At 40.4% G+C, this 25,290-nt stretch overlaps 1 protein-coding gene across 4 annotated transcripts in view; it reads left to right on the top strand.

Moving 5' to 3' along the window:
* RSF1 (remodeling and spacing factor 1) overlaps positions 1 to 25,290 on the top strand; it is a 115,780-nt gene that overhangs the window by 75,714 nt on the left and 14,776 nt on the right. For all 4 annotated transcript variants that reach the window (XM_058663643.1, XM_004589858.3, XM_058663645.1 and 1 more), the window contains 6 exons: positions 965 to 2,733; positions 4,334 to 4,540; positions 11,907 to 12,011; positions 13,659 to 13,738; positions 19,953 to 20,007; positions 20,891 to 21,000. In XM_058663643.1, the coding sequence (XP_058519626.1) occupies positions 965 to 2,733; positions 4,334 to 4,540; positions 11,907 to 12,011; positions 13,659 to 13,738; positions 19,953 to 20,007; positions 20,891 to 21,000 (2,326 nt within the window). The remainder of the gene's footprint in view (positions 1 to 964; positions 2,734 to 4,333; positions 4,541 to 11,906; positions 12,012 to 13,658; positions 13,739 to 19,952; positions 20,008 to 20,890; positions 21,001 to 25,290) is intronic.

Below are 25,290 nucleotides of genomic sequence, written 5' to 3'. Positions count from 1 at the left end.
GTGGTTAATCAGCAATGATCTGTTCAAAAATTTTAAACAAACTCACAAGTTGCTGATACCGTTTAGATTTTAGGGTTTTCTAGTTTGCAAGGATGAGGCAAAATACTGAAGTCAGTAGCCAATCTGTTGTGAAAACCCTGCTCGGATTCCCAGCACTGCATTTGAGGATGTGTGTGTTCCACAGTCCTCACTGAAGTCCAACTTTCAGTCTTCTCTGTTTGGTCTTCCATAAAAGCCAAAAAATTTAAACCCAATATAGCAAAAAGCAGAATTGACAGTTAAACCCAGTAAGTCCTTGTTAACTTCCAGAATATTGAACAATGTCATTTGATAAAGTACTTTGTTGTATAAATGCATTATAAAAGCCATATACCAAATATGTGTAAAGTTCAGTTTTGTCAGGGTTCTAATATTTGCAGAAAAGCATTGATTCCGATTTTGTGAAAAGTAAATACCAGTAAGAGATAACCTAAAATTCTACTAGTTATTGCCTCTCAGTAGTAGGGTTATGTTCATTTTTTTTCAGTTTTCTCTAGTTTTCATTTTTCTACTGCTGTGATCATGTTATCTTAGTGAAGTGAAGTATTCAGTAGCTTGCCATGAGGAACAGTTGGCAGTTGATAAAACAAATATGGTCTTCTGAAAATGTTGTGTGCAGTATTTTCAGTTTTGTATTTTTGAGCCATTTCATGAGCGTGACTAAATTACATGAGCTGTGTAAATATCTCCCTGTACTTCATTGGGAACTCTGAAGCTGCAAGGAAAAATCAGAAATACAAATCTCGGTTTTTGATATCTGCAAGTTGTGTTTTATTTCTTTGGCAGATTATTTAGCATCAAAATTACATTGACAAAAATTGCCTCTTTTAAGAAAGATAATACAGATAAAAATATACAGTATATCTTCTGTATTTTGTGTCCTTGAAAGCTTCAATGTATGTAATTAAGCTGTTTTAATTTGTAGAGGAACAGAAGGAAGGCGGAAAGATGAGAGGTGAAGAGCAGCCGGCAAAACCAGAAAACCATCCTGCTACCAATATTGTAGAGGAGACTACTGTGAAAATAGATAGGGAAGATGAAAAGGATCTTGTGAAACTGCCAGTTATAGTCAAGCTAGAAAAATCTCCGCCAGAAGTTGAAGAAAAAAAAATGATCAAAGAAGAAAGTGATTCTTTCAAGGAAAATGTCAAACCCATGAAAGTTGAAATAAATGACTCCAGAGCAGACCCTAAAGATACCAAAGGCAACCCAGAGAAGCTGGTGCCACAGGAGCCTGAGAGGTTCGAATTCAGTTGTAACGTTAAGTGTTCTCAAGACATTACAGAGAAATCTCCTGAGGAGACAGAGAAGCTTAAAAATGACCAGCAGGCCAAGATACCACTAAAAAAAAGAGAAATCAAACTGAGTGATGACTTTGACAGTCCAGTGAAAGGAACTTTGTGTAAATCCGTTACTCCAACAAAAGAGTTTTTGAAAGATGAAATAAAACAGGAAGAGGAGACTTGTAAAAGGGTTTCTACAATCACCACTCTGTGTCATGAAGGGAAGCAAATGGTAAATGGAGAAGTGAGTGATGAAAAGGTGACTGCAAATGTTAAGGCAGAGCACATTGAAGCCAAGTTCTGTGAAACAAAGGAAGATGTGCACAGTAGCCCCTCTAAGGACAGAAGTGTCATCATGGAGGGAAATGGAACAGAGACTCTAAGTTCTGTCATCACCAATATGAAAACAGGAGAGCAAGAGAAAGAAGGGGCCCCTGCAGGAAAAGACACAGGAGGTGCCATTGCAGCCCCAGAGACCCAGAATCAAAAAGGGCAAATAAAAGAGCCTGGTCAGCCGGCAATGGAAACCTCTCTTGAGTCTTCCGAGTTGGCAAAAGCTCTCTCTGTAACAGCTGCTTTATCTACCACTGAGTCATGTACCACAAAAGCGGAAGACAGGTCTCTTAAGGCTAAGACAGATACCCGTCCACCTGTCATGGAGTGTCTTGAAAAGTCAGAGAAGTTCAAAAGGACTCTTCTTGATAAGGATTTGCAGAGACTGAGTCCTATACCAGAGGAAGTTCCGAGGAGTACTCTAGAATCAGAAAAACTGGGCTCTCCAGGCAAAGCTGAAACTTCACCATCTGAGGCCACATCACACTGTGACCAAATAGCCCTTGAAAATCAAGGGGCAGAAAGCCAGAATACAAATCCTGTTGGGGGTTGTTCTCTGGAAAAGACAGATGCTCTTAAAGAGGTTTCAGAATCCATGAAGGTGGAAATGGATAATCCGGACAATGCCCAGACCTCTGGCATAGAGGAGCCTTCTGAACCGAAAGGTTCTATGCATAAAAGCAAATTCAAGTATAAGTTGGTTCCTGAAGAAGAAAACAGTGCCACAGAAAATACAGAGATAACCTCTGAAAGGCAGAAAGAGGGCATCAAGTTAACAATTAGGATATCAAGTCGAAAGAAGAAGACGGAGTCTCCTCCCAAAATTCTAGAACTAGGACAAAAGCAAGAGAAGACAGAAAAGGAAGAAGAGAAGGCAAATATGGGTCGTACGTTAAGGAGGTCTCCAAGAATATCTAGGCCTACAGCAAAAGTGGCCGAAATCAGGGACCAGAAAGCTGATAAAAAAAGAGGGGAGGGAGAAGATGAAGTAGAAGAAGAGTCAGCAGCTTCACAAAAACCAGACAGAAAAGAAAACCAGAAAAAAATGGAGAAAGATACAAATTCTAAAATAAGCAAGGTAAAATTACTCCTACTCTGACACTTAGGTTTCAATTAGAATTTTTTGAATGTATGTTTAATATATATATTTTTTTTTAGCTAAAATACAGTCATTCGAAGACAACTGAAAAAAGTGTATCTTTCTCTAAGATATTTTTCCCTATTGATATGGCCACATATTAAATTGTATACTCCGTAATCTTTTAAACTTTATTTTCTAATATAAACTGAATAGGAATATATTGTTCTGTGACATTAAGAGCTAAGGATTTTATAATGGGAATCCCCCATAGCCATTATTAATGGTTTGGAGTCCGTATCCTTCCAATCCTCTCTACATGCATTCGAGCATATGATCATGAATATTCACCTAGTCATTTAAAAAATAAATTGGATCAACTGTATTCACCTTTCTGGGAGCTTTTCACTTAGCACAATATCTCTGAATTCTTGTCAAGAGACACAGTCTACACTTTGTTTGTTAGTCACACATAGTCTTCCATAGTATGGATATACCTCAGTTTATTTAATTCCTCCCTCATTGATTGACATTTAGGTTGTTTCCAATTTTTCACTGTTTCAGGCAATGCTGCACTGAAGATGCTTTTGGACTTGAGTGAGTATTTCTTTAGAATAGACTCCTGGAATTGGAACTCCTGGGTCAAGGGGCATGTGTACTTGAAGTTTTGATAGTCACTGTTGCATTGCCTCCCCAAAAGATCCTGTTAGTGTGCCATCTCATTGCCAGTATATGAGAGAGTGCCTGTTTTCCCCCTTTCAATACTGTTCATAAGCTTGAGAATCTAGAAATCTTTCTCACATTTGTAAGCAGAATCTTTTACAAGTTGTTATTAGTCTGAGGGAGTATGTATAAATTAAAAAGTATTACTTTAGCTTTTAAACAGTTTAGCTGTTGATTGTAAGTAATGCTTTATTCCTTGAAATAGTGAACTTTCTTATTTCTGTTAGAATATTTTTATTTACTGGAGGCCTATAAAGTGGAAAAGAACTTATAAACAGATGTGAAAAGATAGAGAAATTAGAAAGTAAAAACAGTTAACAAAATTGTGAGCTTATTCTGAGATATTTTTAGTTTGTCATTTTTTTAAGTTTGTCAAAGTTATTTGTAGAAATTCTGGCCTTTAACACTTTTAAAATTTATCTTTAATGCTTGATTTCAATTTTGTATAACACAGTGAGTATCCATCTTTCTGTTTTTTGAGGTTTAAAATGTGCATGGCCTTTGACCCAGAATCCTCTTCAAGGAATTTATCCTATCCATAAATGTGCAAAAACGTAAAAGGATACATTTTTAATAAAAGTGAAAAAATGGGAAACAGCTGCCTAAATGTCATAGGTGATTAGATAAAACGCAGTTATATGGTGGCACATTCTACAGACTAGGTCATTATAATTATATTCTGAAAGCTCAAATACAGAAAAACTTTTAATAATATACTAAAATTTAATCATATATATGTTGGTGATGAGATATAATAATTTACATTTTTTTCCTTGTATCTTGACTAAATATCCATCAGTCGACCTATAATCAGATGTTTTGTATTGCAAGAAAAAATTCTTACATGGAATTATCCCAACTTTTTGTTTCATACAAGGTAAAACCGAAAGGCAAAGTTCGATGGACTGGTTCGCGGACACGCGGCAGGTGGAAATATTCCAGCAATGATGAGAGTGAAGGGTCTGACAGTGAAAAGTCATCTGCAGCTTCAGAAGAGGAAGAGGAGAAGGAGAGTGAAGAAGCCATTGTTGCAGATGATGATGAACCATGCAAAAAGTGTGGCCTCCCAAACCATCCTGAACTCGTACGTGCTTACTGTAGATTAATAGCATTCATGTATAGGTGTGCAGTGGGTACTGGAAGCAGCGTTCTACGCTGAGTCGTGACTTGAATTTTTGAATATCGCACAGGGCTTATGTGCTGCAACATAACCTTTCTTTACATTTCTCAGTTTATAGTCCAGTTTCAGGGAGGCTAAGCATCAGACTCCTGCTTTCTTTTTTTTTTTTTTTAAAGATTTATTCATTTTATTACAGCCAGATATACACAGAGGAGGAGAGACAGAGAGGAAGATCTTCCGTCTGATGATTCACTCCCCAAGTGAGCCGCAACGGGCCGATGCTGTGCCGATCCGAAGCCGGGAACCTGGAACCTCTTCCTGGTCTCCCACGCGGGTACAGGGTTCCAATGCATTGGGCCGTCCTCGACTGCTTTCCCAGGCCACAAGCAGGGAGCTGGATGGGAAGTGGAGCTGCCGGGATTAGAACCGGCGCCCATATGGGATCCCGGGGCTTTCAAGGCGAGGACTTTAGCTGCTAGGCCATGCCGCCGGGCCCTAGACTCCTGCTTTCATCCCATCTGATTTAGTTATGGATGTTTTCTCTGTTAGCAGTGATGTGCCCCTGCAATCAAGAAGGCAGGGTAACAATCGATCAAGGTGGCCGGAATACAGATTATATCCAGGGGCTGGCAAAGTGGCTCCACAGACAAATCCTTCACCTTGCAATGCTGGTATCCCATAATGGTGCCAGTTTAAGTCCTGGCTGCTCCATTTCCTATCCAACTCCCTGGCTATGACCTGGGAAAGCAGCAGAGGATGGTCCAAGTCTTTGGGACCCTGCACCCACATGGGAAAACTGGAAGAAACTTCAGGCTTCAGATCAGCTCAGTTCTGGCTGTTGTGACCATTTAGGAAATGTACCAGCTAATAAAAGATCTCTTTGTTTCCTTTTCTCTGCAGATCTGACTTTTCAATAAAAATCCTTTTTTTCTTTTTTTTTTTTTTTTTTTTTAAGAAGGAGGAGGAGGAGGCTGAAAGGAAGGAAGGAAAAGGAACAATTTATGTCCAGTCAGCAACCTATGGGCCTCTGCTTATCCCTGGGCCAGGGCACATTTCTGAGCCTATCTCTAATAGATTCCGAATGCCAGGAAAAGCAGTGTTTTCTTCCCCATACTTGGCATGGACCTTGCCTCTGTCTCACTTCCTCAGGGATCTTTCCTTAGAGCCTATTAACCCTTGTAACTCCTCACCATGTAACTAAATTGCAGTGCTAGTACTACTTAGTACTGAATTATTCTGGGAATGTGAAGTAAGTGCTAATACATTCTGTGAAGAAGGGAGAAAGGTTTCTGTTTTATCACTTTCCTCATGGTATGGGTTAGAATTTCAGAAACTACTTGCATAATAGTGTTGAGCAAATCAAGTGGTTTTTTTCCCCTTTTTTTTTAGCTCTCCCACAGTGGAAAGACATCATCAGCCCAGCAGTTTTCAAGTGGCTGGTAAAGCTTCCTGTCCCCAGCAGGGGTAGGGACTCCCTGTGGGTAGACCCTACAGAGACTTCTTATAGTCCCCTCCTCAGGTGGAGAGTGGAAGAGAAGAGGTAGAGGTTAACCCTTAGTGCCAGAACATGTAAGTCTCTGGAAGAGGTTTGTGAGCAAGAATGTGGGCACAGGAAAGCAGTCTGACTCCCTGTCTTGGGCCTGCCCAAGCCCTGGTCTTTGGAGCAAGGAAAGAGCATCCATGACTGCTACTCTCTTCATCTGAGAACCAACACAACACTCAGGATACATCCTCTGAGTATCCTGAGTATCCTCTGAGAGGATAGGTGGGCCCCATGCTTCTGGGTTTAAATCGTCAGATAACAGTATCTTCCGCCACTCCTTTGTTTCCTCCTTATTCTTTCCTTCAGTTCACATCCTAACATAATCTTCAATACCTCTAAAGAGAAACTCATTTGTTAAAAGATTTATTTGAGAAACAAATTAAGAAAGTATGAGTAGGAGGTAGAGAGTCTTCCATTTCATGGTTCACTTTTTTTACTCAACAGTACTTTACCAAAAGTGTTGCACATGCTGAAAATCTCAGGAAAAATGTTGTAAGTTAGAAGGAAAAAAGCTTCAAAGGCAGGCCTGGTACAGTAGCCTAGCGGCTTAAGTCCTTGCCTTGAATGCACCAGGATTCCACATAGGCACCGGTTCATATCCCTTCGGCCCAGCTCCTGCTTGTGCACTAGGAAAGCCGTTCAGGACGGCCCAAAGCCTTGGGACCCTGCACCCACGTGGGAGACCCAGAAAAGGCTTAGAATCAGCTCAGCTCCTGCTATTACTGTCACTTGGAATGAATTATTGGACTGAAGATCATCCCCTCTGTCTCTCTTCCTCTTTGTATATCTGACTTTCCAATAAAAATAAATAAAATCTTAAAAAAAAAAACAAAAACCTTCCAGAGGTCTTCATTGTGGCATACAGGTTAAAACAGGGCTGGTATCCCCTAGAGTCCCACATTTGATAATCTGTAGCAAAAACTAAGATAGATTTGAAAAACATGGTAAAAACAATAGGTTAAGAGAATTTGTTTTTGCCAGAACTTTTTTTTTTTTAAAGATTTATTCATTTTATTACAGCCAGATATACACAGAGGAGGAGAGACAGAGAGGAAGATCTTCCATCCGATGATTCACTCCCCAAGTGAGCCGCAACGGGCCAGTGCTGTGCCGATCTGAAGCCGGGAACCTGGAGCCTCTTCCGGGTCTCCCACGTGGGTGCAGTGTCCCAAAGCCTTGGGCCATCCTCCACTGCTTTCCCAGGCCACAAGCAGGGAGCTGGATGGGAAGTGTAGCTGCCGGGATTAGAACTGGCGCCCATATGGGATCCCGGGGCTTTCAAGGCAAGGACTTTAGCCGCTAGGCCACGCCGCTGGGCCCATTGCCAAAACTTTTAAAGTGCTGATAGAGATGGGAATTGAGGTCTTTGGCACCCTTTAGCAGGAATGGCTGACTGAAACCTGGTCTTGGGCCTTGCCTGTGTTATGCCCAGATTTTGAGATCCCCAGAAATGATCAGGAGTCTGAAGTTGATGCAGATGTATAAGGGAGGTTTAGTCGGATTAGCCTAGGCTCCCAGCCATCATCCAGCCCAGCAGGACTGGGGAGATGACAGCAGCAGTTGCCACTGACAGCGCTGCAGCAGCAGTAGTAGCAGTAGTACCAGCCGGCCAGAAGAAGGACCAAGGTTAGACAGCACAGGGTTTTTATACATTTCAGGCCAATTCCACACAATTTCAGAGTCATGATTGGTCAGTTTAACTGTTAACTGTTTTTTTTTTTTAAAGATTTATTATTATTGAAAAGTCGGATATACAGAGAGGAGGAGAGACAGAGAGGATGACCTTCCATCCAATGTTTCACTCCCCAAGTGAGCCGCAACGGGCCGGTGCGCGCCAATCCGATCTGATGCCGGGAACCAGGAACCTCTTCCGGGTCTCCCACGTGGGTGCAGGGTCCCAAAGCTTTGGGCCGTCCTCAACTGCTTTCCCAGGCCACAAGCAGGGAGCTGGATGGGAAGTGGAGCTGCCGGGATTAGAACTGGCGCCCATATGGGACCCCGGGGCTTTTAAGGCTAGGACTTTAGCCGCTAGGCCATGCTGCCGGGCCCAACTGTTAACTTTTAAAAAGAGCAAGTTGGCAGGCTTCTATTGGTGGGTTTTGAAGGAAGTAACTTTCAAATAGTACAAACTGGTGGTCTCTTGGTGTAGTGAGCAAGTCTTATCTAATAAGCACAAGAGAGCCTCCTTCCTGAGGAGTGCTCTGCCTAGGAAACTGTCAGGTGTCAAGTAGACTATCAGGCCTGAAGTTCACACAGCCCCCAAGCCAAGCACCAAAGCAGAAAACACTGAGGCCACTCACCTGAATAGAAGAAAAATTCCCCCTAGTTCCTGACATTTGAGCCAAGGGAGAGGGATAGTGAACAGACACTGGACAGGTCAGGCAAGGCAGAGAGTGCCAAGAGGGCCTTGAAAGAAGATAACTCGGCCTCAAACTCTTGTAGAATATGCTTCCTGGTTTAGTGTGCAAGCCTTTATCTCCCTGAAATTTTGGCAAAGAGTCATTGGTTGCCAGTAACAAGGTAACAAGCCAGGGAAAAATACATATGGCATTTGGATGTGAAGATTGCCTCAGAATTTATTGCTGCTCTAGTTCTCCGCTGGCTCACTCTGTAGGATTACTGGAGAGGGCTGCTCAGAGGTTGTTGTATTTGCACCAGAAAACATTCAGATGTGAGTCAGACTGGAAAGCAAGGTGCCTGATTTTCATAGAAGAGGCTTACTTTACGGAGTTTGCGTGGGTCACTGCTGTTTGGGAGGAGAGCTGAACCCTCAGTCTGCTTTGAGCTAGGGTTTCTTGGATGTCTTTTGGCCTTCCTTTTCTCCCTGTCCCTCCCTGTCTGAGATACTACTGGGCATGGAATTCCCGAAATTCTCCCCAGGGCTTTATCAACAGAGTGTCCTTGGAGCACGTAGGGGATGCTTCTACTCTGCTGTTGGAGAGGGCTGGAACTTGGCTAAGTAGGTCATGCAAGGCTAGCCTTTTGATATGCAAATACTGGTCTGCTTCAGGCTGTTTTTCTTTTTTCTTTTTTTTTTTAAAGATTTATTTATTTTTTACTACAAAGTCAGATGTACAGAGAAGAGGAGAGACAGAGAGGGGAAGATCTTCCGTCCGATGATTCACTCCCCAAGTGACCGCAACGGCTGGTGCTGTGTTGATCCGAAGCCGGGAACCTGGAACCTCTTCCAGGTCTCCCACGTGGGTGCAGGGTCCCAATGCCTTGGCCATCCTTGACTGCTTTCCCAGGCCTCAAGCAGGGAGCTGGATGGGAAGTGGAGCTCCAAGGATCAGAACCGGCGCCCATATGGGATCCTGGCATGCTCAAGGCGAGGACTTCAGCCACTAGGCCACGCCGCTGGGCTGCAGGCTGTTTTTTTAGCTTTCTCTTATTTAACCACACTAATTAAAATTCTCAGTTTTGTTCCTTGCCTCCTCAACATACATAGGCTAAAGTCCACCTTGCTTCCTGACACTTCCAAAAATATGTATAAATTACTATAGAAATTGAATTTGTATCTGTAAACTTTGATATTTCTATGTAGGGAAAACTTGAATTTCCTTCCTTTCAAGCATGGTCTGAATTTGTGAGACTAGGATATGAAGAATGGAAAATTATTTCTTGGTCGTGGAGGAAACCAATAGACACTAAGAAAGTGTGATCAAGGTTTATATTACCAGTAATAAGTTCTATTGTCATCATAAACCCCCTGATATGCTGCATTGAGCAGGATTGTTCACCTCTGTTTTATTTGTCTCCAAAAATTATAACCCCAGTGTAGTTATGGGAAAATAATGGACTAACCTAAACTCAGGGACTGTCTGATATCTAATTAATACTCTTCAGACTCAAAGTCATAATAAACAAAGACCAAGAAACTGCTACATATTAGGTGAGACTAATGAAACATAATGAGATACAAGATGGTATCTAGGATTCACAATTGGAAGAAGAAAAATAGTGAAAATCTTTGTGGACCTTTATATTGTATTATATTCATGTTAATATCTTGGCTTAGGTGCTCAGGGCAGTAGCTTAGTAACTAAATTTCTCACCTTGCATCTGCCAGGATCCCATAAGGGCGATGGTTCATATCCCAGCTGCTCCACTTCCCTTCCAGCTCCCTGCTTGTGGCCTTGGAAAGCAGTCCCAAGCCTAAGGTCTTGGGACCTGCACCCACATGGGTGAACGAAAAGAAGCTCCTGGCTCCCGGTTTCTGATCATCTCAGCTCTGACCATTGCGGCCATTTGGGGAGTGAACCAGCAGATGGAAGATTTTTCTATCACTCCTTCTCTTTGTAAATCTGACTTTCCAATAAAAATAAGTAAATCTTTTTCTAATATATATATAGAGATGTATACACACACATATATATGTCTGTACATATATCGGCTTAGGGAAATGTCATTAAAGAGATGAGATATTAATATTGTGAAAACTGCACGAAGGATACATGGAAATTTTAGGGGAAAAAAATCCTCCAGAATTCTAAGATTATTTTTAGAGATTCTCCTTTTTTAAGTTAGGCATTGAAACATATGCTGTTACATTTTATGAATCTCGTCATCTTAGATTGAAATAGCCACGAGCATATCAACCTTCCGATCAGTTGTTAATGGCCTTTGTCTTAGGGCAGGAGCCTTCTGAAGACGGGCCCAATCCCTTTCTATACCTCAGTCCTTTCCTTTTTTGAGTTTTCATGGGATAAGGAACCAAGACTATATATGAAGAAGTAACTGAGATGCTATTTAAAGTGCAGCGTATTCCATACTAATATATGTTGAACAAGTTTGTGATAATGAGCTTTAAAATGATTTTGGAAGGAATGTGTTTCTGTTACGACTGTGTGTGAACTGATCCTAATTCTAATTTAGAAAGTGACACTTTTTTGAGTAAATTTTGTTGCTTAGCAGTTTTTAAAGATTTGTTTAATTTTATTAGAAAGGTAGATTCACAGAGAGAAGGAGAAACAGACAGAAATCTCTTTTGGTTCACTGCCCAAATGGGGTGCACTGGCTGGAGCCGAGCCCATCCAGAGCGGGAAGCTAGGAGCTTCTTCCCGGTCTCCCATGCAGCTGCAGGATCCCAAGCCTTTTGGCTGTCCTCAACTGTTTTCCCAGGCCACAAGCAGGGAGCTGGAAGGGAAGTGGAGCCAACAGGAACACAACCAATGCCCGTATGGGATATCAGTGCATGCAAGTGGTGAATTAGCTAGTATGGCCGTCACACCAGCTCGGGTAGCTTAACATTTTTTAGTGGGCAGTATAAGAATTACATTCCTTTTTCAGGAACCAGCGTCCCATGACAGTGTGCTTCTGCTTTCAGTCTAGCTTCCTGTAAATACAAACCCTTAAAAGCAGCATGTGATCCTTGCAGTGCTTGGTTCCCCGCCACCCTAATGGGACACCCGAATTTAATTCCCAACTCTGGAATTCGTGTGCCTATGAAGAGTAAATTAATGCATGGAAGATGTCTGTTTCTCTGACTCTGTTGCTCTGCCTTTCACACTTGATCTTAGCCAAAAGACCAAGAAGTGATTGCTCTGCCTTTCAAATAAATCAAGATAAATAACTAAAATTGAAGAAAAAACATTTTCTTAGTTTTGAAAAATATTTGTTCTTTTGTATTTTTTTTTGAAACTGACGTAAGTTTGTAATTATCCACAGTATTTTATTCATTAACTTTGCAGTAGAGTCCTAAGAAGTGTTGCAGTGTTTTTCTCTTAACAGTAGGAATCGTTGAACATGAGTAGTTGAGCTGGGTTGACTTGTGTATTTTTCTTTCAGATCCTCCTGTGTGACTCCTGTGACAGTGGATACCACACCGCTTGTCTTCGCCCTCCTCTGATGATCATCCCTGACGGAGAGTGGTTCTGCCCGCCTTGCCAACATGTATGCCCAACCCCCAGCCAGCCTCTGCTTTTCTATTAAAACTGATGATACCTCTTAATTATCACTTAAAAAAAACTTCACTCTTCAAAGCAGCTTTTTTAAAATGTCTACGACTTGTTAGAGGTCTGCCGTTTTTTTTCTTGGGCTTCCCAGGCCTCCTGTTGCTCCGGCGTCATTCGCCATTTGATGTTGTCTCGGGGTGTGCGGGGGGAAGAAGCTAGGTCTACCTTTTATTAATATCTTTTAGGTCTTTAGGTCTTTGCTTTTTTACAAGCCTATGCATTCATGAACTTACCTCTTTGCACCTACCCCTGATTTCTCAGAAGCACAAAGAGCAGGAGGTTGAGATGTATACAGGGAAGAGTCTCTTTGTGTCATCCTCTGTCTCTGTTTTTCCCTTTCATTGTTAACGGGTGCTAGAGCCCTGATAGGTTTACCAACTCCTCTCTGTGCTGAGCAGACTCAGCTATTTCAGAGATTGTAGGATTCAAACACAAGGTGGGAGATCTTTGTCTAACTCCCTCTCGCTGTCTCTCTGCCTTTCAGATAAATAAAAATGAATGTTAAAGAACCCAGAAACCTTTAAAAAAATGAAATAAAAGCCATCTGGATGTATTTCTTCAGTGAAATGGACTTCTGCAACTTAGCAGAACTTAATTAGTTACATTTTTTTTTTTTTTTAAAGATTTATTCATTTTATTACAGCCAGATATATACAGAGGAGAGACAGAGAGGAAGATCTTCCGTCCGATGATTCACTCCCCAAGTGAGCCGCAACGGGCCGATGCGCGCCGATCCGATGCCGGGAACCTGGAACCTCTTCCGGGTCTCCCACGCGGGTGCAGTGTCCCAAAGCATTGGGCCGTCCTCAACTGCTTTCCCAGGCCACAAGCAGGGAGCTGGATGGGAAGTGGAGCTGCCGGGATTAGAACCGGCGCCCATATGGGATCCCGGGGCTTTCAAGGCGAGGACTTTAGCCGCTAGGCCACGCCGCCGGGCCCAATTAGTTACATTTTTAATCTCTGTTATGATCCAATAACCATTTGGCATTGTACCGTACATTATTTACATTGTTTTGCCCCTAGATTTTTTTTTTTTCTTCAAAGATTTATTTATTTTATTACAAAGTCAGATGTACAGAGAGAGAGGAGGTGAGACAGAGAGGGGAAGATCTTCCATCTGATGATTCACTCCCCAAGTGAGTGCAACGGCCGGTGCTGTGCCTATCCGAAGCTGGCAACCAGGAACCTCTTTTTGGGTGCAGGGTCCCAAAGCTTTGAGCCATCCTTGACTGCTTTTCCATGCCGCTAGATTTTATTATGCAAATATATATAAATGTTTAATATAGAAACAATGCAGTTAGTGTTATTATAGTGTTGAATCACATGCTAATTTAAAAATGAATTGCTGCCAGTGATATAGGCCTAAGCATGCTTGTTTGTCTTGTATTTTGTTTTGGCAAAGCTATTAGGGGTGCTTTATTTAAAAAATACATCTTTTGTTCATTGGCTGTTGAACTTTGTCTTTATCTGACACTGGGAAAGCTTTTTGTTCATTGACTGTATAGTGCAATACTCGTGACCTTAATGTATACATCATAACTGATTGTAGAAAGGTATTACAATGACACATGTTTTGCTCCCTCAGAAACTCTTGTGTGAAAAATTAGAGGAACAGTTGCAAGATTTGGATGTGGCCTTAAAGAAGAAGGAGCGTGCTGAACGAAGGTATTTCAGAAATGGGTATTAATGTTTTATCTGGAAATTTGACAACAGATTCATCTTATAGTATAGGTGAGCGCATCAATTTAAAGCTGGGATCGGAAAAACCAAGCTGTAGGCACATTTGGCGTGCAGTTGTTTTTATACTGCTTAAGAATGGTTTATATGTCTCACTGGTTAAAAAAAGAGTCAACATTAGATACCTGTCCCACGAAAATCATGATATGTTGAAATTTCATTGTCCACAAAATGACTTTTTCTTGCAACATCAGTTTTGCTCCTTCTGTTTCTGTGCTGTGTGTGTCTGCTTCTGACCTATAGCAACACAATACGATGTTCTCCAGAGATGCTGTGACCCGGCAAGGTTGCAGTATTTGTTTATCTGCCCTTTTACAGAAAACTTTGCCCACCCCTGCTATGAATTAATATTGCATAATTATCCGAGAACCTTCTACCTAAGCACTATAGCAAATATAAGAAAACTGTGAAAACTCATCTGTGGTTTGGTTACCCAGTGTCATTTTTTTGGGTGGGCAGAATTAACACCGATGGAATCAGAATATTTTAAGACTTGTCTGTGTCTTACTAGCTTTAAGAGATGCCTCCCTCTTCAATATGCCACAACAATGGGGCCTGACGCAGTTAGAGTGGGCTTCTTAGAGGAAGTCAGGCTGTGCTTTAAAAATTTAAAACCATCTTTAAAACTTGTTTCAGAATCTGGACATTATGTTTGTATTTGTTACTTTCACCTAATTAGTCTGACTCTTGCCATTCATTTGCACCTACCCTGTACCAAACTGGAAAAAGAGTAGGACAGAGTTCCTACTTACATGATACTTAACACTCTTGTCATTCAGTACAGACCCTTGAACCAGTGATGTAATAGAACAGAAAACTTGAAGCAGATTCATAATAATATAATAATCTGTGGGGTAGTGTTTGGGTTCTGTTAGGAATTGGGGTCATATGGGTGAAAATGAAGAGAAATGTGAGTGGCAGCTAAGTGGGACAATGCAGGAATGTTGAGGAGAAAGAGTTCTTTGGAAGCAGCGAGTCCAGATTATGAACGGCTTTACCAACCTTGCTGGCTATTTGAATTATTCAATGTAGGTTGTGAGGAAGCCATCAGAATATTGCTCTGGTAACAGCAAGAAGAAGGAATATGAGTAGGTGGTGCTGCAGTAGTTTCAGAGACCTTAACAAGGGCAGTCGTTGTGATTAAATGGAGACTTTGGAGAAGAGTCAGATTTAATACCTATGTGTATACTAAAAGTCGTTTCTTATTCGGCCTTGGTACTCTGCTATACTTGTTTAATTCAGTGTCTCTTTCCACTCACTTTACTCTAAGGGTGAACCTTAGACATGGCTCCAACTCCCAGAATGTGTGCTGGGTTGAGTTGGGTTTTAGTTTTTATTATTTCATTTGGGCAATCTGTTTACAATCATGCTATTTAGCTTAAAGCAAGCTAATGACTTGTAATTAAAACAAAAGACTGTTTTAAAAATCGGTTGTCTAAATATTTTTTTTATTTTAATAGCCCTGGTGTGTGTTTGTTTTTAAATGAACATCTGTGTTTAAAATATTTGCAGGATCATCCCTAGGACATTTTCAGATGTATGCAATTGTTAGAACCATTTGGACATGCAGAATTTTGACAATGGAAAGTCTAACTAAAGGTGCTTCAGATGAAATCCTAATCCTTGGACCTTCCTTTTCCTCAACACTTTGTCAAATTTGCCTGTCCTTCTGACAGCTAAAACAATTTTGATGCTGATTTAAATTAGCTGTAAAGATAGCTAATGAACTCACCTAGCAAGGACCTGAAAATGAATATATTTTAAGAGCCAAGCATATAAACTAATAAAAATTGAGGGGACAGGCAGTTAGCCAAAAGTTCCTATACCGTTTGAGATGCCCACATTGCAGCTCATAGTACCTAGGTTCAGTTGCTAGCTCGGTGCTTCTCAGCTTCTTGTCAATGGTAAGACAGTGGTGATTGCTCGCCTTGTCTCCTACCACCCGCTTCAGGGACCTGGATTGAACTGTCTGTGCTGGCTTAAGCCATCCAGTCCCAGCCATTGTCAGAATTCAGAGTCATCCTGCAGATGAGAGCTCATTCTCTGATGTCTGTATCTCTTACCTCTGAAATAAATGAATATTTGTGTGTGTGTGGGGAAAATTTCTGTCTAATATTCAAATTACATGCACTTGTTCTTCAAAGGCGTATGATGCTGATACTCTGTGGAAAGGGGTAGTCAAAAACATTTATAATGGCCTCATATACTGTAAGATATGCCACTGCAACTATAAAATACTTCACATTATAGGAATTTATTTATTTATTCATTTATTTTTTAAAAAAAACACCTTTATTTGCTTTAAAAACATAAGACTTCCTGTATAATAAAGCATAAGCATGTTTCATCTACAAAGTCAGAATATCTTCCTCATGGAACACACAGGAAGAAAGGAAAAATACACACATGGCAAAGTAGTCACAGATTACCTCTAAAATAATTAAGACTTTTGGCCAGAAAAATTAATCTTTTGAAAACAAAAGTATAACAATAACAAAAAGCCATATTTCACACCTGGTACTAACAGTAAACATTCATAGTACAAAATTATCTGTTAAAATCAAATTCCTTATTGAAAGTATTAATATCATCAAAATACCCATCGTACTTAAAGCAATTTACAAGCTTATTGCAATCTCAAAATACCAAAGACATTTTTTTTTCTCATATCTAGAACATTTTTTTTTTTAACTATTTTTTGGATTGACATCATTTCATAAAAGCCACATCAATCACAGCATGAATAACAACAGCAACAACGTCAACAACAAATTGTAGCACCTTGATTAAGTAATGTGCCACTGAGTAGGCAGCACATGCTTAACTAAAAGGAAACACAGAAGTCTCTTAGGAACTATGTTGCCATTGCATACTCCATGGGCACTTGATGAACTCCACTAGAGAAAAGAAATTATTTGGAAGCAAACAAACCGACATAAAAAACATCAAAACATCTGAGACATAGCCAAAACAGCCAGCAGACGCTCAATGAACTATTGGAGTTACCCTTTCCATGTTGGCTTCCTTATATGAGAGAGAATATATGGTATTTATTCTTTTGTGATTGACTCATTTCGCTGAGCATAATGGTTTCTAGTTGGGACCACCGGGTTTTAAATAGAATAATATCGTTCTTCTTGACAGCTGAATAATATTCCATTGAGTAGATGTACCAAAGTTTTTTTAACCACTCTTCCTTAGACGCACATCTGGTTTGTTTCCATGTCATTGCTATTGTAGATTGTGCTGCTGTAAATATAGGATTACAGATTCCCTTCTCATATGCAGATTTTACTTCTGTTGGGTATATTCCTAAGAGCGGGATTGCTGGGTCATATGGCAGGTTTATTTACAATTTTCCAAGCACTCTCCATATGGATTTCCACAATGATTGTACTAGCCTACACTCCCATCAGCAGTGAAGGAGGGTACCTTTTTCCCCACATCCACGCCAGCATGTGTTGTTTTTCGAATTCTGAATGTAGGCCAGTCTCACAGGAGTTAGGTGGTACCTCAAGGTGGTTTTCATTTGTATCTCTCTGATGGCTAGAGAGCCTGAGCATCTTTTCATATGTTTGTTAGCCATTTGAATCTGTTCTTTTGAGAAATGTCTGTTCATTTCCTTTGCCCATTTTGCTACAGGGTTTGTTTTTTCACTATCCCTGGGTTTCTGAAGCTCTTTGTAGATCCTAGATATTAGTCCCCTGTCACTTGTGTAGAATGCAAAAATTTTCTCCCATTCTGTTGGTTGCTTCTTCACTTTTTTAATTGTTTCCTTTGCTATACAGAAACTTTTTAGCTTGATATAGTCCCATTTGTTCATTTTGGATTTGATTGCCGTTGCTTTAGGCGTCTTTTCTAAAAAGTCTTTCCCTGTTCCTATATCTTGGAGTGTGCTTCCTATGTTTAGTTTAATGGTTTCTGGGTGTAGGTTTAGGTCCTTGAGCCAATTAGAGCTGATTTTTGTATAGTGCGACAGGTGCGGGTCCTGCTTCTTTATTGTGCAAGCTGCTATCCAGTTGTCCCAACAGCTTTTATTGAATAGACCAGGTTTTTTACCTGGATTGTTTTCTGTTTTCTTGTCAAAGATTAGTTGACTATACATGTGTGAATTCCCTTTTGGTGTTTCTGTTCTGTTCCACTGATCTTCTTCTCTGTTTCTTCTCTGTCTTGAAAAATAGAAATCAAACCGGAGGAATCACAATTCCAGACCTCAAGACGTACTATAGAGCAGTGGTTATCAAAACAGTCTGGTACTGGTACAGAAACAGAGAAGAAGATCAGAAATTTATTAAAATAGGACACAACATTTGCTTATATTATTTGTCTCCCATTTAATGGATACTTTTCTTTTTTCCTCCTCATATTAATTCCCTTACGTAAATATCATCTTCTAAGGGAACATCTGTGGTTATGTATTTTTAGATCCGTTACAGAGCCCAAGAGAGACTGGGTAATAAAAAGATGAACAAAGTCACTGTAACATTAAAACCAGTGTGGCACAGCACCAGTAGCTAGTGAATTGTTGCTAGTGTCTGTTACTTAAAGCTCTTGAACACCTGATTCTTAGGAGCCTCTAACAGCAAAATATGTACGTTTCTGAGGTAAATAGTCACTGGATTCTAAGTGAATTTATCTGTTTTTAATAGGATTTTTATTCATTCTTTTTGAAACTCTGTGAAATCACTCTTCTGTTACTCCTCCTAGCAGCTTAGGGTATTCCCCTGTATGTTATAGTACAAAAGCTTTTTGCCCCTTGTTGCCATTATTTTCCCTCATTTAACTTACTTAACCCTTAAACATTTATTCGTTCCTACTTTAGGCTATGCTTTCAGCATGAGGAAATACAGAGAGCTGCAAAAAAAGTCTCTGAAATGTGTGCGCAGTTGTTTCAAGGTTAGCTTTTTGAAGATCCCTCTGATGCAGGGATTTCAAAATGTTTTACGTAACAGTAAGTTGGATTTAATCAGGGGTAGAATTTTTTCCTGGAAATACAGTCGAGTGAAGGAGTGAAAGAGACAAGGAGTTTGAAAGTTATTTAAAGGAGTATTTCTAATAGTGGGGCATGGAGTCTTGGGGAAAGTGAGAGTAAGAGGGGAGTGACAGACGGTTCATAGGGTATGGGCACTGGTAGACGTCCTCTAGAATCAAGATGGAAAAGGGAGAGAACCTGCAAGTGAATTTGAATTTCCAACAGAAGTCAGAGTCTAAGATACCTGAACTTTTTTAAAGGAGTGTGGTTGTTGGTATAGGTAAGGTGATGGGCCAAATGTGATCCGTGAGCTAGATACTGTATGTAACAGATGACTTGTCTTTTCCTAGGATTAGAAAAACTATACCTGCCTTTAGGATCCTATTCAAATTCTACCGTCTGTTTAAGACTTCCCCAGATTTCTCAGCTCTTTTGACAAAGGAATCCATACCCTTTCATGTTTAAGTTACACATGTTCATAAAAGTCTGAAGTTAGCAATTAAATAATTGTGAGGCAGGAACCATATCTCCTTTACCTGTGGATTCCCAAGCCTGACACACTTTCTGACCTTTTCTTAGTTACTAATTCATTAAGAATGTGATACTTTTATTAAATTTGGTAACAATCATTTTATCATTTTGTTACATGTAAGTTTTTTATTGAATAGCTTTATAACCAAAATCTGTGGGATTGCTGCGTACACAGGCAAAACTTGCAGGACAACGACATCAACACTCAGTTGTCTAGCCAGTGGTATATATTATTTTCCTCCTGTAGGAAAGATTAAATTTATTTCCATCTGTAACTAGAGAGCGTTACAAGTAAAGGGGGAAAGATAAATGAACAACACATCAGAATTCTGTTAATTAATGATGCCTTTCTGTTTGAATAAATTACCAAGGAGTCATGACCTGACTGTTCACAATGCTTCCTTTTCTATTTCAATTGTAGGTTTTATTTTACCAGTATAAGTTATTTCTAAAGTTAGAGTTTTCATATTGTGTGGATATTTTGTGCTTCTCTTACACCAAACATGTCAGATGGGGAGCAGCTAACTACAGGCTGTGTTACCATGAAATTGTGATTTTACTATTGCCTGCATTAGTAATATTTTCATAACAATTTTGTTTGAATATAGCTCATGTTCTGTGTTTCTGTTTTCCCCAAAGGAAAGAACGCTTGGTGTATGTTGGTATCAGTATTGAAAACATCATTCCTCCACAGGTAACTTCCTGATTTGCAGGATTTTTAAAGGAGATAATTATTTGAAAATTTGACCTGCGTTAATATAATATGAATAGTTAAAATAGGATAATGTTGATTATAGAATTAATATAATATTAATTTATTCGTATAATAATGTAGTGATTTTTATTAAAATAACTTCAAGCCTCAAAGAAGTTACCTGTAATCTCATGATTGAAATTCAAGCTGTACAGGTAATTCTCCCTGACCTGTAAATTTATATACTTGATCTGCTTGGACTGTATGTTCCATTATTTTGACCCTAAATTGCATCATTTGTTTTGGGGTTTTTCATTAGCTGTTAATAATAACTGAAAAATAAATGATTAAGGGAGACTTGATTTTTAATTCTGTATTTTGGAAATTATTAAAATTCCAATTAAAACTTCCAGTAAAGCAGTTGAGTTTATTTAGTCTAGTTTATAGTTCACAAAGATATCTCATAAGTGCAAGTGCTTATAATATGAAGAAATTTCCTTTCATGTCAGAAGCAGTGTCACTCATACTTGAGTCCCAGGCTTAACCTGTTCAGTTACTTCCCTTCAGCATCATATCCTCCTTTGTAAAGGTTTTTTCATTCACTGAACATGCATAATATTTCAGATTTAATTATTGACTGTTTTAAAGCAGGTATTTGTAAACTTATGAAACTATGTGGATTTTAATACAGAACTTTTTCTATCACCAGAATTCTGTTTTTAATCAGTGTGTTAAAATTTACATATTTTATAGGTTTGGGGCAGGGAGAGCATCTCAAACTTTACGTTTTCAAATGTGCAGCCTAGATGGAGAATACCAAATTGTAAATTCAAAGAAACTTTGTTCTGTCATACCCATAAACTTAATACATTTTTTTTTAAAGGAACCAGATTTTTCTGAAGATCAAGAAGAAAAGAAAAAAGATTCCAAAAAGACCAAAGTTAATTTACTGGAAAGGAGGTCAACAAGAACACGGAAATGTATAAGTTACAGGTATGAAATATGTGGGAGTGGTTCTAAGTGAAAGAGTATAGAATGTTTCTATACTGTGACAGCATGGCCCTTGGTGTATGCTTTTTCTACCTGGGTGCTAATAAGTGTCCCTTCGTGTTCCACTGATAGGCAAATCCCTATATAAAGTGACACAATGTTTGTATATAACCTACATGCATAATCCCGTTTTCAAGATTGATTTGTTTACCTTCAGAGTCAAAGTTAAAGTGACTGAGAGAAAGAGATAGAGGGAGGTCTTATATCCACTGTTTCACCCCTCCTCAGTGGTTACAATGGCCAAAATAGGGCCCATGTTAATTCAGGTACTTATTCTGTTTGTCCCACATGGGTCCAGGAGCGTTAGGCCTTGGTCCATCCTCCACTGATTTTGTAGGCCACAAGCTGGGATCTGGATGGGAAGTGGAGCAGCCAGGGCATGAACTGTTATCCGTATGGGAGCTTGGTGCTTACAGGTGGGGGATTAGCTACTTGAGCCTGGAACCCTGCCCGAGGCACTCACTCACTTCCGTGGCAAAGACTGATGCACTCAGCCATCTTCACAGCTGCTTTTCCGTGCACATTTGCACAGCTGGAAGTGGAGAAAAAAGAAATCCCACTCATGGTCCTGGGGGATGCCAGTGCCACAGACAGTGGCCTAACAGGGTGTACCAGCAAGCTGGCCCCAGTTTTGTGTGCTTTAACTAACTACTTGGAGTAGTGAAATAACTTAATCACATAATTTAATTATTTCCAGGTGAACACTGCTTATGTTACCTATTTCTATTTGACATTCTTTGTCAAACTTTCATAGGTCTTGAGATAAGGATTGTTGCTTTATTTCATTATTACTTTTGAGTAATTATGTATTTCATGTTTAAATTTTACAGAGGGGTTGGGGAGAGACATAGAGTGATCTTCCATTTCCTGGCTCATTCCCTACATGGCCGCAACAGCCCCTACAGGGCCAGGCTGAAGCCAGGAGTTTCAGTCATGTCATCCATGTGAGGGTTTGATATTTCTTTCTTACTGATATAATTCAACTGTCTCTGATTTAGACATTTTAGAAAGTTCCTTTGGGTTAGAAACCAGTGGCTACTCAAAGAAATTGTTTTGATACTTTCCCACTCCAACATGCCATCAGAGCAAAGGTGGTTTTCATTTAACTGTATGTGGGTGTGTCTGTATCTTTTATTCTACCATAAGGAATGGATTCGCACATTTACATTTTCTCAGGAATTCTAAAAAAAAAGTCAGACTACAGCTACAGGACTGTTTTTCATAGCATAGCAGCTACTAAAGGATTGGAAAGAAACTGTTTTAACCAAGTAATGATACATTATTAGTGATAATTTAGATACTACATAATGTTTATAAAATTAAATTTTGGCCCGGCACCATGGCCTCGTGGCTAAAGTCCTCGCCTTGAATGTGCCAGAATCCCATATGGGCGCTGGTTCTAATCCCGGCGGCCCTGCTTCCCGTCCAGCTCCCTGCTTGTGGCCTGGGGAAGCAGTCGAGTATGGCCCAAAACTTTGGGACCTCGCACTTGAGTGGGAGACCTGAAAGAAGTTCCTGGCTCCTGGCTTCGGATCAGTACAGCACCGGCCATTGCAGTCACTTGGGGAGTGAATCATTGGACGGAATATCTTCCTCTCTGTCTCTCTGCCTCTCTGTCTATCTGACTTTGTGATTAAATAAAAATAATAAATTCTGTAGCCAACACTGTAGCCGAGCCAGTTGGGCCTGCACTGAGATGACAGCATCACAAATGAGCATTAGTTCCAGTCCTGGCTACTCCACTTATAATCCAGCTCCCTGCCAGTGTGCCCAGGAAAGCAGCTAAACATGGCCCAAGTGTCTTGGACCCTACACTGACATAGGAGACCCACATGGAGATCCAAGCTGTCCAAATAGCTGGAGTATTCAGGGCAGGGCTAGACTGAAGCCAAGAGCCAGGAACTCTATCTTGTTCTCCATGATGGTGGAAGACTCAAAATACACAACCATCTTTTACTAATTTCCTGGGCAGGTTGGAGAAAACTGGATTAGAATTGGAGCAGCTGGGGCTTGCCCATCTGGGATGAGGGCATCACATAGACAGCTTAATCTGCTGTGCCACAGTGTTGCCCCCAGCTTTTAGTCTTGATGTTGATAATCCATTGAAATAAGAATTACTGTGATGGCCCAGCACAATGGCTCAATGGCTATAGAGTCTCAACTTGCAAGCACCAGAATCCCATATGGACACTGCTTCATTTCTTGGCTGCTCTTGGTTCCATTTCCCACCAAGCTCCCTGCTTATGTCCTGGGAAAGCAGTGGAGAATGTCCCTGCAACCATGTGGGAGACCTGGAAGAAACCCTAGGTTCCTGGCTTAAGATGGGCTCAGATCCAGCTGTTGTGGCCACCTGGGGACTAAACCAACAGATAGGAGATCTTTCTCTCTGTCTCTCATTCTCTGTGTAAATCTGATCTGCCTTTCCAATAAAAATAAATAAATCTTGAAAATTACTGTGATGTTGCATCTTCTCGATGTCCACTGTGGTAGCCATGGCCAATTATGACTATTGAGTACTTGAAAGCTGGGTAATGAGGAACAGTTTTAAAGGTTACTTACTGCATCTATAAACATCCACCCAAGCCATAATTCCAAATTTTGCATAATTTTGGGCAAATTAAGTTATCCCTTAGGTTACCTAAGCCCTGAAGTACAAGAAGTCTTATTTAAAGTACTGACAGTATTATTTGTGGAATGCAGTTCTTGTTCTTTTTCATGTAAATTGTGTAAGAATGAGTGTAAAGCAAATCTAGCTTATTCCTGAAGTTTTGTGGGATTTTTTGTAAGATTGATGTATTTATTTTTATTGGAGAGGCAGATTTACAGAGGGAAGTAGTGAAAGATCTTCCCCTTTGTTAGTTTATTCCTCTTGCGGCGGCAGTGTCTGGAGCTGATCCAAAGCCAGGAGCTTCTTCCAGGTCTCCAACGCAGGTGCAGGGTCCCAACGCTTTAGGCCATCCTCTGCTATCTGAGATCCTGGCACGTGCAAGGCGAGGATTTAGCCGTTGTGGCGGGACCCATTCCTCCAGTGTTTGTACTGTGGCCTATGTGTGGTTGTATTTTCTTATTTCATGAATGGAAACAGCACACATTCTTCTGTGCATTCCCCAGATAGCCATAGGAGCTGGGCCAGGAGCACAGGGTGGTAGAAGCCCTCAGACTTGAGCCAGCACCTGATATCCCTTTGGGGTCTGCATTGGTAGAAAGCTGGAACTTGGAGCTGGAGCAGAAATCAAACCCAGACATTCCAGTATAAGACAGTGACATCTTAACTGCTAGGCCAAATGTCTTCATGGCAAGAACAATGATTGCATTTATAAATGGTTCAAAAAGAAAAAGAATAGTATTACCAGATGATTGAGAAAATAACATACACTTCAGATTTCAGTGTTTATAGCTGTATTTATTTCTTTACAAGCTAGCTGTAACTGCTTTTTCTTTGCAGTGTCAGGGTTGTGTAGTTACAGCAGACTGTATGTATAGCCTGAAAAACCTAAGATGCTTTTTACCTGGTCCTTTTAATTTTTTTTCTGAGGCCCAACACATTCGCCTAGTTTCCTTGTCTTGAATGTCCTTGTCTTGAATGTGCCAGGATCTCATGTGGGCATCAGTTCATGTCCCAGCAGCCCTGCTTTCCATCCAGTTCCCTGCTTGTGGCCTGGGAAAGCATCTAGGATGGCTTAAAACCTTGGGACCCTGCACCCGCGTAGCAGATCTGGAAGAAGCTCCTGACTCCTGGCTTCGGATTGGCTCAGTTCCAACCATTGCAGCCACTTTGGGAGTGAATCATCAGACTGAAGCTCTTTCTCTCTGTCTCTCCTTTCGCTCTGTATATCTGGCTCTCCAATAAAAATAAACGTTTAAAAAGAAAAAAAGCTTTTTATGACATGATCCTCATGTTTTCTGGTTACTATAACAAGATAACAATGCTCTGGCAGTTTGTAAATGGCAGTTTCCTTTCTCATAATTCTCGAGGCTACAGTGTGCAAGGTCACTCATTGATAGCTCTGTGATCTGGTGGGAATTGCTTTCTGTCCAGAGGTGGCATTTTCTCTGTGTTTACATGCTTCCATGTGGGAGGGAGAGAGGATTACTGGTACAGTTGGGGTGTGTGAGAAGGGCCAACTTCATGTGTACCATCTTGACTGTAACCACATAGTGAAACAAATAGAGCTTTCTGGCGGCTTCCACAAGGGCGTTAATCTTGTATTTGTCTGAAAGGCAGAGTCACAA

The sequence above is a fragment of the Ochotona princeps genome, chromosome 4 (assembly GCF_030435755.1).
Source record: "Ochotona princeps isolate mOchPri1 chromosome 4, mOchPri1.hap1, whole genome shotgun sequence".
NCBI classification, from domain to species: Eukaryota; Metazoa; Chordata; class Mammalia; order Lagomorpha; family Ochotonidae; genus Ochotona; species Ochotona princeps.
This window is presented reverse-complemented; position numbering and strand designations above follow the sequence as displayed.